The 14,509-nt window shown below is 46.5% G+C and overlaps 5 protein-coding genes across 5 annotated transcripts; all 5 read left to right on the top strand.

Annotated features, from left to right (window-relative positions):
- The first annotated feature begins 1,277 nt into the window (after positions 1 to 1,277).
- GGS25DRAFT_60632 (glycosyltransferase family 34 protein) lies at positions 1,278 to 3,268 on the top strand. The gene is made up of 5 exons (XM_049265896.1): positions 1,278 to 1,555; positions 1,630 to 2,073; positions 2,121 to 2,412; positions 2,472 to 3,130; positions 3,225 to 3,268. Exons 2-5 carry the CDS (start codon positions 1,647 to 1,649, stop codon positions 3,227 to 3,229), a joined length of 1,383 nt encoding a protein of 460 aa, XP_049122000.1. The 5' UTR covers positions 1,278 to 1,555; positions 1,630 to 1,646; the 3' UTR covers positions 3,230 to 3,268.
- A 903-nt stretch (positions 3,269 to 4,171) lies between these two features.
- On the top strand, positions 4,172 to 5,663 carry GGS25DRAFT_472625 (uncharacterized protein). The gene is made up of 4 exons (XM_049259470.1): positions 4,172 to 4,348; positions 4,379 to 4,892; positions 5,027 to 5,216; positions 5,272 to 5,663. The coding sequence occupies exons 2-4, from the start codon at positions 4,417 to 4,419 to the stop codon at positions 5,329 to 5,331; spliced, it is 726 nt and encodes a 241-aa protein (XP_049121999.1). The 5' UTR covers positions 4,172 to 4,348; positions 4,379 to 4,416; the 3' UTR covers positions 5,332 to 5,663.
- A 1,520-nt stretch (positions 5,664 to 7,183) lies between these two features.
- On the top strand, positions 7,184 to 8,749 carry GGS25DRAFT_60578 (glycoside hydrolase family 16 protein). Its single transcript, XM_049265894.1, has one exon. It carries the CDS (start codon positions 7,505 to 7,507, stop codon positions 8,480 to 8,482), a length of 978 nt encoding a protein of 325 aa, XP_049121998.1. The 5' UTR covers positions 7,184 to 7,504; the 3' UTR covers positions 8,483 to 8,749.
- Positions 8,750 to 9,437: 688 nt separating this feature from the next.
- GGS25DRAFT_60584 (uncharacterized protein) lies at positions 9,438 to 11,776 on the top strand. The gene has a single exon (XM_049265895.1). The coding sequence runs from the start codon at positions 9,981 to 9,983 to the stop codon at positions 11,082 to 11,084; it is 1,104 nt and encodes a 367-aa protein (XP_049121997.1). The 5' UTR covers positions 9,438 to 9,980; the 3' UTR covers positions 11,085 to 11,776.
- Positions 11,777 to 13,124: 1,348 nt separating this feature from the next.
- Positions 13,125 to 14,147, top strand: GGS25DRAFT_60278 (uncharacterized protein). Its single transcript, XM_049265893.1, has one exon. The coding sequence runs from the start codon at positions 13,301 to 13,303 to the stop codon at positions 13,820 to 13,822; it is 522 nt and encodes a 173-aa protein (XP_049121996.1). The 5' UTR covers positions 13,125 to 13,300; the 3' UTR covers positions 13,823 to 14,147.
- The last annotated feature ends 362 nt before the right edge of the window (positions 14,148 to 14,509 follow it).

The following is a 14,509-nucleotide window of genomic DNA, read 5'->3' as shown; positions in this document are numbered from 1 at the left end:
TGAATGTCAGATTGAGTTCGGAGCACAGGATCTTGTATCACGCTTCCACTAAAGTTCGAGTATCTAGCTACATATGTAGTAGGCGCTCGCTAATTATCAACAACAATCTGAAAGATAGGACGGCAAGTAATCTTTCAGCTGCTAGCCTGCTTACCTTATGTATTGTACCTAGTTATAGTGTGAATGCTGCAAGAAAGAGGATCTTTTGTGGTTTGTGCAAACTGTCCAAAGTTCTCCATGTATCAAATAACTATTAATACATATGTATAATGTCATATATGCATTATCATGTATAGGAATTTTGATGGTCATGTATTAACTAGATGTTATGTTTCTGCATAGATAGGTTAGATAAGTACCCTAGGTACCTCATAAGTTCAATGTTGGTTTTTTTTGGCGAGTCAGATTAGATCCATCTACGGCCCAGATACTAATATTAGATAGTGCTATAATCATATCCAGATGTTCCTCTGCATGTGCTTTCAATTATCGCACCACTATGATTAATTTCCAAAGTTGCCTACATTGAAATTATTAAATATTTCTAAACTTCAAAATTCAAGCATCAAAAGCATTGACTCTTACTCATGTGCATCGTCGAGTTCTCTACGCCGTATACTGGTATCTAACATTAAACATCTTGAGAGCTATGTAACTCAATTCCTTACAATTGATCCTCCAACTTTTACCTACATAAGAAGTTATGTACTAGGTAGTTTTAGGTAGGTACTAAAGATCTACTACTGCTAGCTTCAATGCTTAGGGTCCTATCAAATATCAAATCTCAAACGGTCCCTCGTGGGGTGGGCCCACTTGTTCCCACTCAAACAAATTTAATGTTCATCTTGGCTAAGCCATGTCGCGCAGAAGGGAGAAAAAGGAAAGAAAAAAAATACGCCATTCAAAAGTTACTGTACGGTCTGTACCTACTACCTACCAGATAACTACCAGATAGCTATCAGATACATACATTTACTGTAACCTCTTCGGTATCCCTGCACATACGACAAGAATTATTGTAATGCAACGACAACATTGAACACAGTTGTTTCCTTAGTTAAATCTATCTATTAATTATTTTTCATTCTTTTATTCTTCACTACCTACCTAAGGTACCTAGGGTACGCGGTTTCGTTATTCGTTTTATTTAATCCTCCAACGAGAAACAAGGAACAAAACTCCAGCTGGAATTAACACGACATCTGGATATCAATTGTTCTGTCGTATCGCTACAACCCCTGAGACATTTGCCTTTATTGCCTTTCCATCCTTGAACGTGGCTTCAGCCACCTTGGCCCTCTACCTAACCTTCTAGTCTTCGACTGTCCACAGCCTCTGCATTTGAGGACTGCGGCAGAAGGGACAACAAATCTGGCGCTCATCGATCGCGACAACGACGTCGCTTCTTCGTCTATTAGTGATCGCCCCGCGTTCGGTCACCATCGAAGACGATCATCTACGAGCAATTCGTCTCCAGCACCCTCCAATCGCGTCTCTCCTCTGCGTCTGGGCCACACGGCCCAGTACTTGCAGCCTACACTCAGCCCTATACCCGGTATGTTAGCGATCTGGACATCTCATATGTGCCTTTTGTCAACGCGACTACCTCTAACATTATCCATGTCACAGGCACACCTAGCACTCCAATGTCCCTTAGCCGAAGCCCGTCTCCCGCCCCCGGGGGAGGAGGGTGGTCCTCCCCAGGCCTCAACATCAGCTCCAGCGGCCGATCCAGCCCGGCGAAGTCATCTTTCACAGGCCCCAATGGGGGTACCGTAACGTGGGAATCCGCAAGGCTAAAAAGCCAGGGTGTAACCGGCTATCCCTCCTTTTCAACGCAAAATCAGGGCTTCTTCACTAGGCATATGCGCCGCATCTCGAGCAGTCTCCCTGTATTCAATATGGCTGCAGATGATAGATATGCAGAAAAGGAAAAGCTTGGGCGGGGCAGATGGAACGTGCCACTTCTCGGGAGAATCAAGGCCGTGATGGCGCGAATGGGTAGGAAATGGAAAATAAGAGCATTTGTAGCCATGGTACTACTTTTTCTCTACCTATTATTCTGGATCACTCGTGAGTATTAACCCCAGATTATGGCGCGTCGATGGCTAATCATCCAGCAGCCCTGTGGTACTATTGGAGAAGAACGGCCTGGCTAGGCGGCGGAGAGAAATTCGTCATCATACTAGCCGCAAACATTGGGGGCGGTGTGATGGAGTGGAAAGGTGCGCGAGAGTGGGCCATTGAAAGGGATAGCGTGAGGAACAAGCGGAAGTATGTCGCGAATTGGGGTTACGATCTCGAGATCGTCGACATGAGCACCAAGAAGCGATATGCGCATGAATGGCGAGAAAGCTGGGAGAAGGTAGACAGCATTAGGAACACCTTCAGGAAATACCCCAAAGCCGAGTGGTAAGCATGCAAAAAAGATTGCGAGGGTCAGTTATGTCAGTTGCACTAACACGTCGTAGGATTTGGTGGTTGGACCTTAATACATTTGTTATGGAGCCATCCTATTCGCTCCAGAAACATTTGTTCGACAACTTGGACCAGCGCATCTATCGTGATATCAACGAATTCAACCCTCTCAACATCACACATCCGCTACAAGCCGACTATCTAGATCCAGACTCGACAAGCCCTGTAGGAGACGGCAATGTCGATTCCGTTAACCTCATCCTCTCTCAGGACTGTTCGGGTTTCAACCTCGGCTCCTTTTTCGTCAGACGTAGCGACTGGACCGATCGCATGCTAGATATATGGTGGGACCCAGTAGCATATGAGCAAAAGCATATGGAGTGGGAGCACAAGGAACAAGATGCGCTAGAGCAACTATATACGACTCAGCCGTGGATTCGGAGCCATACTGCTTTCCTGCCACAACGTCTCATCAATAGCTTCCCCGTCGGCGCATGCTCCGCCAATGGAAACGATTCCCGGATACACTACAATCAGGATGATCGAGATTTTGTAGTGAATATGGCAGGTTGTGAATGGGGTCGTGACTGTTGGGGGGAAATGTACAACTTCCGCGAACTCAGCTACTACCTAAACCGGAATCCGTGGGAACGATTCAAGGAGGATCTCATTGCCGTTATATGGTTCAAGCTGACTGGTCAGAAAGTCAAGTGTGCGTATATCCATCTCCCCCCCTCCCCCCCCCTCTTCCTCCCCTTTCCCACCCAATACTTATCCACGATAATTGCTAACTTTGAACGATACAGTATAGGATAACTTGCTCTAGTCAAGTCAGTGCTGCCTTAATCCAGGCGAGATGTACAGCTCAGATGGCATAATCTCTTCTGTTTACTTCGATTCGAATCTTGAATTATTTGTGCTCGGCCACAAAGAAGTTCTAGTTAAGACGTTACGTAAATCCCTCCGGCGACACAAATAACGGCTTTTTTGTCGCACAATATACCCATTTTGCATTGCAACCGGAAAGCGCATGTTGGTATCTTCTAGGCTTATCTGGTTGGCAATCATCTGCCTTCAACTCTTCATTGTGGACTTAGCTCATTCATAGAAATGATCTAGTTGAGTTATATTGAGATTATGAAACGACCCGGAGTAAGGAGGAAGATGGTAACGGCTCATGTGTATCTGTAATGTTATGTAAAATATGTCGTCCCTTGACGTTGACGAGAGGATTTAATGATATTAGAAATGGGCATTCGTGTAGTTTCAATGGACTCTCGCGAATAGTCTATCGACTCTAAAACTTGGCACAGCTATTTCTCTAAGGGCAACGGTAGTACCTATGTTGATGGTTTAATGAATGGCGATGTAAAGTTCCGATGTACAACTCTTCCATGAGCATTGCATACTATCATGATGTACATAGGTTAGTACTATCTCCCTAGTAGTACCTAGTATTCAGGCGACTACTACGTACATCTCAAATCAATGTATGGTCATGGGAGAGTTATGTAAGCGCAAATACTCCTTTACCTACTAACCTAGGGTAGTCAATATGAGAAGTAGAAAGCACTTGCCTTTAAAGCAATCGGCATAAACTGGATAGCTCTTGCCAAATGTTTGAGCAGCAAGTGTTTCCAGGAAGGTGAGTACGAGCCACTCAACAAACAAGTACATCTATGTGCAATACTTTATAGGTGCCCACTTCAACATTACATACCTATCCTTCCTGTTTCTTACAAAATAGTTACTACATACATACATACTATCAACGATGGACTATACTGCTACCAGTATTCTCACTACTCCCGGTTTTCTCAACTTCGTTAACTTCTTCATCCTCTACATCATTTTCCTCGTCATCCCTACCATCCTTTTCTATTTCAGCATTACTGCATTGTACTCTCCCCGCCGTCTCCAAGAACAAGAACAGAAACAAGAACAAGAACAAGAACAAGAGCAAGAACAAGAACAAGAACAAGAACAAGAAAAATCAAAATGAGTTCCTGGGGTCGAGGTCTCTTGCAGTCAGAAGATGATGATGCCATTGCCGCAGACCTCGCTGACATGTTAGGCTGCAAGCTCCTCTATGTGCAGAAGGAAGAAGTAGCTGAAATAGTGCAACGCCTCAATGATGGTCTGCTATCCCAAAAGTTTGACAAAATCCTCTCTGCCAACTTCAAACCAGCCACCAGTTACCACAAGCGAGAGCGTATAGTCGTCATCCTTGGTATGCTCGCCATGCAACTCGGTGCTAAGATTGAGAGCCGTCACCTGACTGCACTTCGAGTTCTTCGTCCCTGGCTTCACAACTTAGAGCAGCAACTACAGCTAGCAACCGCCCTTCAGGAGTATAAAAACGATGGAACTCCCTGGATGTTGGGCAGCAAGGATAGTAGGACCACGGATGCTTCGAGATTCGTCGGAAAGACCGAGTACGACCTTGGCGACGAATTTTGGTTCAGTGGTTTAGGGTAAGTAACAGTTCTCAGTCAGCATCTCCATTCTCCTCTCATAGTAGTGATTGTTTACAATCTGACCTTGGCACGCCTGCTGTGGCTACATCTCCTATTTGGCTAGAAAATTATTAAACAGCTCTTCTTGATAGGCACTCCAGTGACGAAGACCCTACCTCCGAGATGATTAGCAAGGCTTGTCTAAACTGTGGGGAGAAGGGCCCCAACCTTCGTCGCTGCGCAAAATGTAAGATGGCCCGTTACTGTAATTCCATCTGCCAACGTGTAGACTGGTCAGTTCATAGAATGATTTGTCAACGCCGACCTAGTGTTCGCACCTGCGTAAGTCGCAATATTATTACAACCCGTCTGACTCAAAGCTCATAAATAATCACAGCCAGCTCCTACCCTGAAAAATATTCATAAGGTCCCAGATTACCCTCTCAAAGTGGAGTAACCCTTGTATGGTCAAAGCCTCCAACTCCTTCACGAATACTCGGCAGGGTAGGCTCAAGGGTAGCGTATAATGCGGTTGATTTCCAAACATATTGCTGAGCATCAAGAGAAGTTTCACGACACAGCTTTAAGGAGCTTGCTAACCTAGTAAGCTACCCGGGTATCTGCAATCTCTTCATACTGGTAGATAGTAGGTACATCAATAGCCTTAAAGATGCTACCTACATATAGGAAGATTATCTAGTCCCATAAGAATCTTATGAAGCATGATCCTACTTACTACTTCCTAGAATCATGTGGGTGTATATCTTAGAGATAAGACACTGCCTTGGAAGTCAGCTACAAAGCACATGTGCAAGCCAACAAAGAGAGCATGAATAAATGAAAATTGCTACTACCTATTATAAGAGCTTAGTCACGTAAGACGGCTGGAATGACTAGGTGGTAGAAGAATGTATTCGAGAGGAGCTCAGCCACCTGTGACAAGCAGCTTATATACATTAGAAATGGCCTAGTTAGGTACCTAGGCTGGGAAGCATATGACTATGACAACCCATTTCATGCTGTGACATACTGTAACGCTGTATCCGGCATGCTAACAGCCACAAGGCAGATTCCATAACGAAGGCCATCTATGTACTACAGTCATGGTGGTCACGTTTTAATAAGATGATGGGGGTTCCATGTTAAACAAATGTGCTGCAACGGTATGTAGGTAATACCTCAACCCTCGCAACTTGGTCTTCTCGGCCACACGATTCTTTTGCAAGTTACTTACCTATATAAGTCGTAAGGTCCTTGCGGTAAGTTAAGTTCAGTTCCGAGGCAAAAGCTGTTGTCGGATCAAAGTTCCCACGTTCAACGCTATCCAATAAAAAAAAAAGTTGATAAAAAATAAAAAATAATAAGTACTTCGTAATAAGATGAAATGAATGAAAAAGGCCAAAAGAGGCAGGAGTCATAGATACCTACATAGTTTCAACTTTTCATCGTTTCAAAAAAAAAAAAACCCCCCCAGCGACGTCAAATAAGGCCTTGTGGCGCGTAAAACCATCAAACTCCATTTGTCACTTGTGCTCGCTTGCGAGGTAACACTTACCCCATAATCACTAGGAACGGGTACTTGCAAATGGGAGATTCGGTACATCTAAGTAAAGTGGGGGCATAGTTAGATAGATCTCGCCAAGATATTTATGTGGCGGCCAGAATTCCCAGTTTCGATCGACCCCATGCCATCGATTGGCCGAGAGAGGCTCACTTTTTTCGACGGTGCTACCCGCGCAGCTGCCGCGGAAAGCCATTCATTTTTTTAAATAGCACAATACAATACAATACAATACTTTATTTAACAAAAGTCATCGTACACCATGTCGGTTTCATCTAATCTAGCTCGTGCTTCCCAGGAGAAAGGGCGCTTTCCCCTCTTGACCTCCGCTGGTTACAATGCATCAGATCCTATCACCTCGTCCGCCATGGATGATTATTTCAAGTTCACACCCGAAGCAATGCGCCTACCTCCTTATATTACTTAGACCTATATGTAGGTACCTACATAGCACCTTCCAACCTTCTCTAACCTAGAGCTTTGGAATCTGCTAACCTACACACATCGTAGTTTCCTCGCAGTTCAGCATATGTAGCATGGTCTAGCTAGGTAGAATTCAAATTCCCCCCGTCCACGAAAACGAGCCCAACCGTCTCGAATCTCGTGATTCAGCCCCCCGTCACTCTTTTTTTTATTCTTCTTTCTTTCTTTCTTTCGACTGTGCAAATAAAATAGAGGTGTGCCCAGGGCCTTCCCATTGTCCAATTCACCCACTGCCTTTGTTATAACCATTTATCGTTTCTACCCAACAACGGATTCCTGTTGTTCCCAAATACAATAGCAATTCACTCCGAGTCTGGAAACCCTTTCTCTTCCAGGCGCGCGTTTTCCATTGTCATCTATTTACATCTCAAAGAAAACGTCACCCACCCAAGCCCAAACAATCAATCAAACCTCACTTTTCAATAAGTGAACAATCATTTTATACCATATCAACGTGCTCTTGCCAGGCGCAAGTGTTCTCTTTTTTCTTCTATTCTTTACACCCCAACAACCTACCTCTTGCTGTGCATACCATCTATACCGAGTTGAATATTTCTATTCGCATACGCCATCATACTTCAGGAAGATGATCTTCAACAAGCTACCTTCACGACTCGGTGGCCTTCTAGCCATCGTAGTCGCGGCACAAGCGGCCTACACGGTCCAAGACTCGTACGACCAGACCAACTTCTTCGAGGGTTTCGAGTTCTTCAACTACCCGGATCCCACAAATGGGTTCGTCAAGTACCAGTCCGCCGTAGAGGCTAACTCGATGTCGCTTGCCGGCTACGCCAACGAAGGCGTCTATCTCGGTGTCGATTATAAGACGATGGACACCTCTGCTGGCCGCGGATCCGTCCGAGTGAACTCCAAGAAGACGTACAACGAAGGTCTCATTATCGCCGATATCGCCCACCAACCCGCTGCCCAATGCGGTACTTGGCCCGCTTTCTGGACCGTCGGACCACACTGGCCTTACGACGGAGAGATCGATATAATCGAAGGAGTGAACCTCGCTACGAACACTACGTACACTCTTCACACGGGCCCCGGCTGTACCTTCACGCAAGGAGACTGCAATGCGCCAGGAACCGGCAACACCGGTTGTGGAACCCCGAGCCACGATACCCAGACGCTGGCTGATGGATTTAACGAGATTGGAGGGGGCGTGTACGCGCTGGAGTGGACCTCGTCAGCGATCAACATCTTCTTCTTCCCGCGAACGGGCGCGATTCCAGCAGACATCACGGCCGGAACTCCGGACCCCAGCAAATGGGGCTCCCCTTCTACCTCTTTTACCGGCTCAGGTTGTGATATCTCGAGCCATTTCAAGAACCACCAGATTGTCTTCGACACCACGCTCTGCGGCGACTGGGCCGGCAAGGTGTTCAGCGAGGACCCCGTCTGCGGTACCAAGGCGGCGACGTGCCAGGAGTACGTCAAGAACAACCCCTCCGCCTTCAAGGATTCGTACTGGCTCATCAACTCCGTCAAGGTGTACTCCGACGATTCCTCTCCCGCGGCAAAACGGAACACGGGTATCGCGAGACGATTCAACGCATGATAGATAATAGCCCACGCCGCGCGTAGATCGCCGAAGAGGGGGGCTGGCTCCGAATCTTCCGAGGATATCTGTCTTTTGACGCAGGGTTTACGATTATCGGCGTTGTTGGTTGGTTATGGGGCAAAAGAAAATGTGTGCATACCCCGGGGTGTTAGCATAGCGTTTCTCTTTTTTTCGTTTTCTTTTTTTTCATCTATTTGCCATTTTCAACTCTTCTCTCTCGAACAAAGGAAAAAACACGGAGTTTGGAAGGGGGGGTGGGGGTGGGGGTGGGGATGGAAGGCAGGAGAAACTGTCGTATAAATGAAAGATGGCGCGGCGTCTCCGTCTAAGTACCTTTGCTTGCTGGATACTGATACCTGGCATTATTGAATTTCCCCTTTTCTTTACTACTATTCTTCAAAGATGTACATATTCTGCTAGTTACATGCTTCGTTTCCTCTCACCTACACAGTTGTTGAGGGGCGTGGTCGTGGGGAGGCATGAATAAAACAAAACGATCGATGTATTTATGATTCCGTGTGGTGTTCTTTCCCTACTTACCCAAGTGGCTATTGTGATTATGTGAATAGTGACGTTGAATTATCACCTGCCTACCTAGGTATACTAGGTGTACCAATACCTACAGATAACAGACCTGGCTTCGTGAATCTACTTCTGTGTCGAATCGTCGCTCCAGCTTTCATACCTACCCGGGTACTTAGGTGAGTAGGCACCTAGAGTTACTATGTATGTTCCCATTTTTTTCCCCCGTGAGATGTCATCGTTGACAATCTGCTGGGAGCTAGGCCTGCAGAAGCGTCTCCAGGGTCTCGGGCTATCCGTACGTACGCAGTAGCAGAAGTCTTCGATGATTTCTAGGAGAAATTGCGCATACAGCCGAAGGGCGGTCAACAGGGTTTTTTTTTTTTTTTTTTTTCGTTTCAACACCGCATGGTAAGGTGGGGGCGCCTGCTCGTCTCAAGGTTCTAACCTAGATGGATGGATGGATGTATAGATGTGATATCTTTTGACTCGTCATATTAAGCAGGAGAGGATGGAAAAGATGACGACATCTGGCTTTCTGTAGGTATGTCTGTCTTGTGTAAGAAAGACGGGGAAGGAGAGAAATGGTCATCACGATTGATTCATCATAAACTTGAGTAGGGTATAGAGAGCGCTCTTGGGTCTGGAAAGAAAGTGGATGGTGGTAGGGTGCAAGACTTGCAGGCGCATATCTAAAACACTCTGTAGACGTGTGTGTGGTTCGGAACTTTGCATCTAACAATGCGCCGGCCACAAATGGCGGTGGCAGATGTTTAGGATAGGCCTTCCATTTCGGCCGAGAGTAGAACGAGCTGGAAAGAATGGTTTACCTGTCAGTAAATTGAATGGTTTCCTCCTTTACAAGTAGGCCCGTAAGCCTGCAGATACGCGAAACTGTTCTGTGTGTATAAAAGGAGGTATCATAAATCACCAGAACGACTGGCCTGGGCTAAAAGGTCCTTGCTGATCAGCGATGTGTCTTTTCCATCATACAACACCAAAGCCCAAGAAGAATAAGAAGGCGAGGACGACAACAACTAAGGAACCAGGAATCGAAGAATTCGAACACCTGGCAGGAGACGAAGCAATAAACCAGGGATTCTCACCAACTTCCTTTGGAAACCCCACAATGCATTATCCATACGGGAGTTACGCGCCATGGAGCATGGAACAATGGCTCCGAGATAACGAGCCTTGCAACATCACAAGGAACCAGTGGGCTTCTCACCACAATACAGTCAAGGCAACTTCCGCCACGGTGAACGAGAATGGGCAGAAGATAGACGCAGTCAACGCCTCCGTCTCCGGTGGAATCGCGGAGGCCCGGAATACAGCCAAGCATACCCAGGACGCGATCAATGCGGCCATCGATGTCGCCAAGGGCACACACATGGCGGTAGAAGACGTTCACGCTACCGTGAAGGCAACGTATGATGCGATCAAGAAGAACCATGGCGAGCATGCCAGAAAGCAAGATCGATGTGCTGCCGAGATCAGCAAGGTCCGAAAGATGATGGAAGAGGAGGCGGCAAGGCGGGAGGAGGCGCATCAAAAACAACAGAATATGCAGGAAGCGTGGAACTATTATCAATGGTTCCGGCAGGCGGAACGCGACGCAGAGCCGAGGAAGTCTTCAGGGAGCAGCATTCGGACACAGTCGAGTAGCAGCAGCAAACCATCGCGCAGGCGACAAGCACCTTCATCCGATGATCCAGCCGAATCCGAAAAACGACAGCACCAGGACGAGGAGCTCAAGCGTGCGGTATGGAATCATTTGAAAGAGTTCTTTGGTGAAGCAACCCCACAAGCCCGTCACGTCGAGGGAAATCGTGATAACCATAACCATTTTTACACATATCTGCCGCCATCTCCATCATGGGGTGGCCGGTTTGACGAAGGCATTCACGATGACTGGCAAGATCCCTTCCCGCCATTCCGACGACATCATCGGTTCCATGATGGCAGCGTTGACGATGGTTTTAGGGTCCATATTCCTCCCCAACGTCAGGACAATCCGTTCATGCACCAAGTATCGCCAGCTGGGCGTCACGGTCACAGACGAGGCCCAAGGTTTTGAAATTATGTGCAAGTTGTACATAAATCGTTACCGGCCTCCCATACTAGGCCCGGAGCATTTCATCGCTAATCTCTGGTTACTGTCGAGCGCAATATCGAAATGATAGATTGGAATAAAGCTTGATTCCATCTACTAGATAGTGTAGTCGATCTGCGCAGATCCTGAAAGCGTAGATCCTGAAAGATTTGCAAAGTCCAGATTTCCATTAAACATTGCGACGCCAAGGTCAGCAGAATTGATCTGGTCTCGCCTGTTCAGTTAAAGGCACCGGCTCTCCTTTTCGTCTCAGGGTGGCAAGGACGGTGGGGAAGGGTCATCTCATTGCCCAGTTACCATAGAAAGTGTTGTCTGGGTGTTTGGTTTTGGTGGAGATAGAGATGGTTCGAGATTTCTTGTAGTATCAAGTTCCAATAATATGTTGCTTTAGGTTCTCACGATAGTTGAATCGAGTAGTGTAAGATTTCGAAGAAGTCCTAGTGTAGGCCCAGTACTAGTCTGGCCTAGTACCACAGTACCTAGGTAGCTAGTAATTGGAACATTGAAATGTCTAGGACCTGCAGGCTGCATGTCACAACATACGGCGTAATCATATCATGCTCGTAATCTCCGGAAATAAAGGACGGTTACATACTCCCTAGATGCTAGGTAAACTGGTAGGTAGTAGGTAGTAGGTACTAGGTAGGCTACTAGTTATAAGTAGTGGTGGTAGGTTAGCAGGGACCGATGGAAGATATTGAATGAGAAAATGTTACATACGGCATAGTAGTAAGTATCCTAGACCAAATCTGGCCTTGCAGTAATTATCTAGCAGTATCACCATGCTTGTAGTCGGCTACTGAGATTTAGGAAAGCTTCATGATAATCATTTTGGATCACTTTGAGAATTGAAGGCAAATACGAAAAGACAAGAGAAGACGAGGCGGCATTTTCAGATGCAATGGCTGGGGATATCGCATTATCCTGGCCTAGTGTCAAAACCAAAAAATAAAATTATGGTACGTGCCCTAATAGGTACCTACGTACTCCCTACCTACCGCACTAAAATACATGTTACTTCCTAACATTGAAGTTCCTCTTTCTTATCTGGGGACCGATAGTGGCTGGAAGCGATTGGGTTTGAGTGGATTAAATACTCACTTGGCGAACCCTATTTTAGCTAGCTTGGCTGATCTGATTCTATAAAGAGAGTGCTCCACAAGTACCTGCTCTAAACGGACTGTGAGATTTCTTTCCGCTTTTTTGTTCCTGCAGGAACAACAACGAAAAAGTGACCTTGCTGCACGCTTATGTAGGAACAACTAGGAACAACAGCGCTTGCCAGGTTGTCACGATATTCCTTACATATATAATATTAGACGCGTGATGTTCATCAATTCTATTCACTACATGGTAACAGATAAAATGTAAAAAGAAAAAAAGTTGATTCCTCACGGGTTCCCATGGGCTTCGTTGAATAGTTAACGACTTATAACTTACGACTCGCGATATTGATGCTCACAACTTGAAGCCCAACTTGACTCCTTTTCTCTTTGTACCCTGGCCTGTTTCTCTTTCAGTCGTGATCAAACAATTAAGGTACATGTAACCTACTGGACACGCAGGTGGCTAGTCCGCGTGTTGAATGGTATAGTAAACCAGGGGGGGCCATGTTGGATAATCCTTGTCTAGTCCTTGTAAACGTTTGCCGATCCACATCTATCCCTAGTACCTAGTCGCATTTGGGGTTGTTTGTCTGCGTTTGTGCCTTGGTTTGGCCCGAGCCCACCCACTGGCACCCAGTCGTGAGCTGCTATTGGGGAGAATTGCGAAAAGAAATCGAAAAAATCGAACAATCCCCCCCCATGTCGCAATAAAATAAGGCATCGTCCACCTCCACCGCCCGTCTCCTTCTTCCTTTTTACCCTCCCTACTCCTTTCCAGGCACCGTCAGTTTAAGGACCTTCGTTCGTTCTCTTCTGTAACTGTGAATATTTGCATTTTTGCAACCCACACTCATTTATCTCTCACCCATAAACACAGTTACTTGTCTATCATTCAGTCCTGAGCCTTCGCGGTTTCGCATTTCGCATATCAAAAAAAGATCAGCACGTCGTGATCTTACTCCTACTATCCCAAAACGCAAGTAATCGAGGCTGCTCAGCTTTGACGATCTAGTGGAGGAATTGGAAATTCTTACAAGCCCGATACCCATTTTTCGATCAACAACACAATTGAAGATGCAGATCTCATCGATGATCGTACTGGCTGCCAGCGCCATGTCCGCTGTTGCGCAGACCACCACAGCCACATCTTACCTGACTGCGACTGTCACTATCACCAAGTGCAACCCGACCAACACCGCGTGCCCATTGTACACGCCGTCGACCAGCTCCACGCCAGTGACTACTCCTCCAGCCTACCCAACTTCGTCCATTGCGACGACTTCGGCTTTCAACACCACCTCAGTCGTATACCCCACACTGTCCACCAGCATTCCGGTCACGCTGAACAGCACTTCTTCGGCCTGGTACCCAGTCTCGAACACCACAACCCACGCTGGCCCAACTGCCTATCCCTCATTCTCTTCTAGCTTCGTGCCTACCACGTCTGCTACCAAGACTTCGGGATACCCAACGGGCGAGGCTCCTGCCCCCTCCACGGCAGTGCCCACTGTTCCTGCCAATGGTGCCGGCATGGTGTCCATCAGCTCAGGTCTCCTGATGGGTGTTCTGGGTATGGGTGCCGCTCTCCTGGCGTAAGCCTAGAAAGGAACCGTCCAAGCTTGCGACTTGGATGATGAGGGGATCAATCTGGCTGGCTGGCATGCTACACCAGGACTACTCCTTCATTTTTAATCGCAGCTTATCTTGTCAGCATACGACGGCGACAAGGGAATATACCCACAGAGAAATCTGATTCACTTCGATTCTAATACAATATTGATTCTCCGGGGGAAGGACGTTTGAGGCAATTTTTTAAGGCGGTTTTAACGGAATTCAAGGAGTCTGGTTAAGTTAGGTTAGCCAACTGGGTACCGAGCAACGACAGCTCTTTCTCTATGTGTGATTTCGGACGGGGGTGTTGCGTCTGTTATTTGGAGGCATGCGGAGGAGTTGGAGAGTTTGATGTCACCATGCTGGAAAGGGACTCGTGTTGATGTATCGGCAACGACACGACCAATGACATATGTTTCCATTATCTTCACCTGTGTACTCTTGTGTGAAATCGATGAAAGGCCGTAGTATGTGTGAGTTGTTGTGAGTTGCCCTTCTAATTCTAATTGTCGATGTAAGAAGCTTTTAATATGGTGGGAATTAAGATTCGTAGTTGTATAACTTGAAGCTGTTGTTTAGGTAAACTATTACTATGTATATCAATGATACATAGTTACATATAAGTGCCTACCTACATGTACTTAAGCATTCCTTCAATTTCCTTGAGTGATC

Source organism: Hypoxylon fragiforme (genome assembly GCF_022984875.1).
Source record: "Hypoxylon fragiforme strain CBS 206.31 chromosome Unknown GGS25scaffold_1, whole genome shotgun sequence".
Lineage (NCBI taxonomy): Eukaryota > Fungi > Ascomycota > Sordariomycetes > Xylariales > Hypoxylaceae > Hypoxylon > Hypoxylon fragiforme.
Note: the sequence above shows the minus strand (reverse complement) of the source record. Positions and strands in the feature narration are given on the sequence as shown.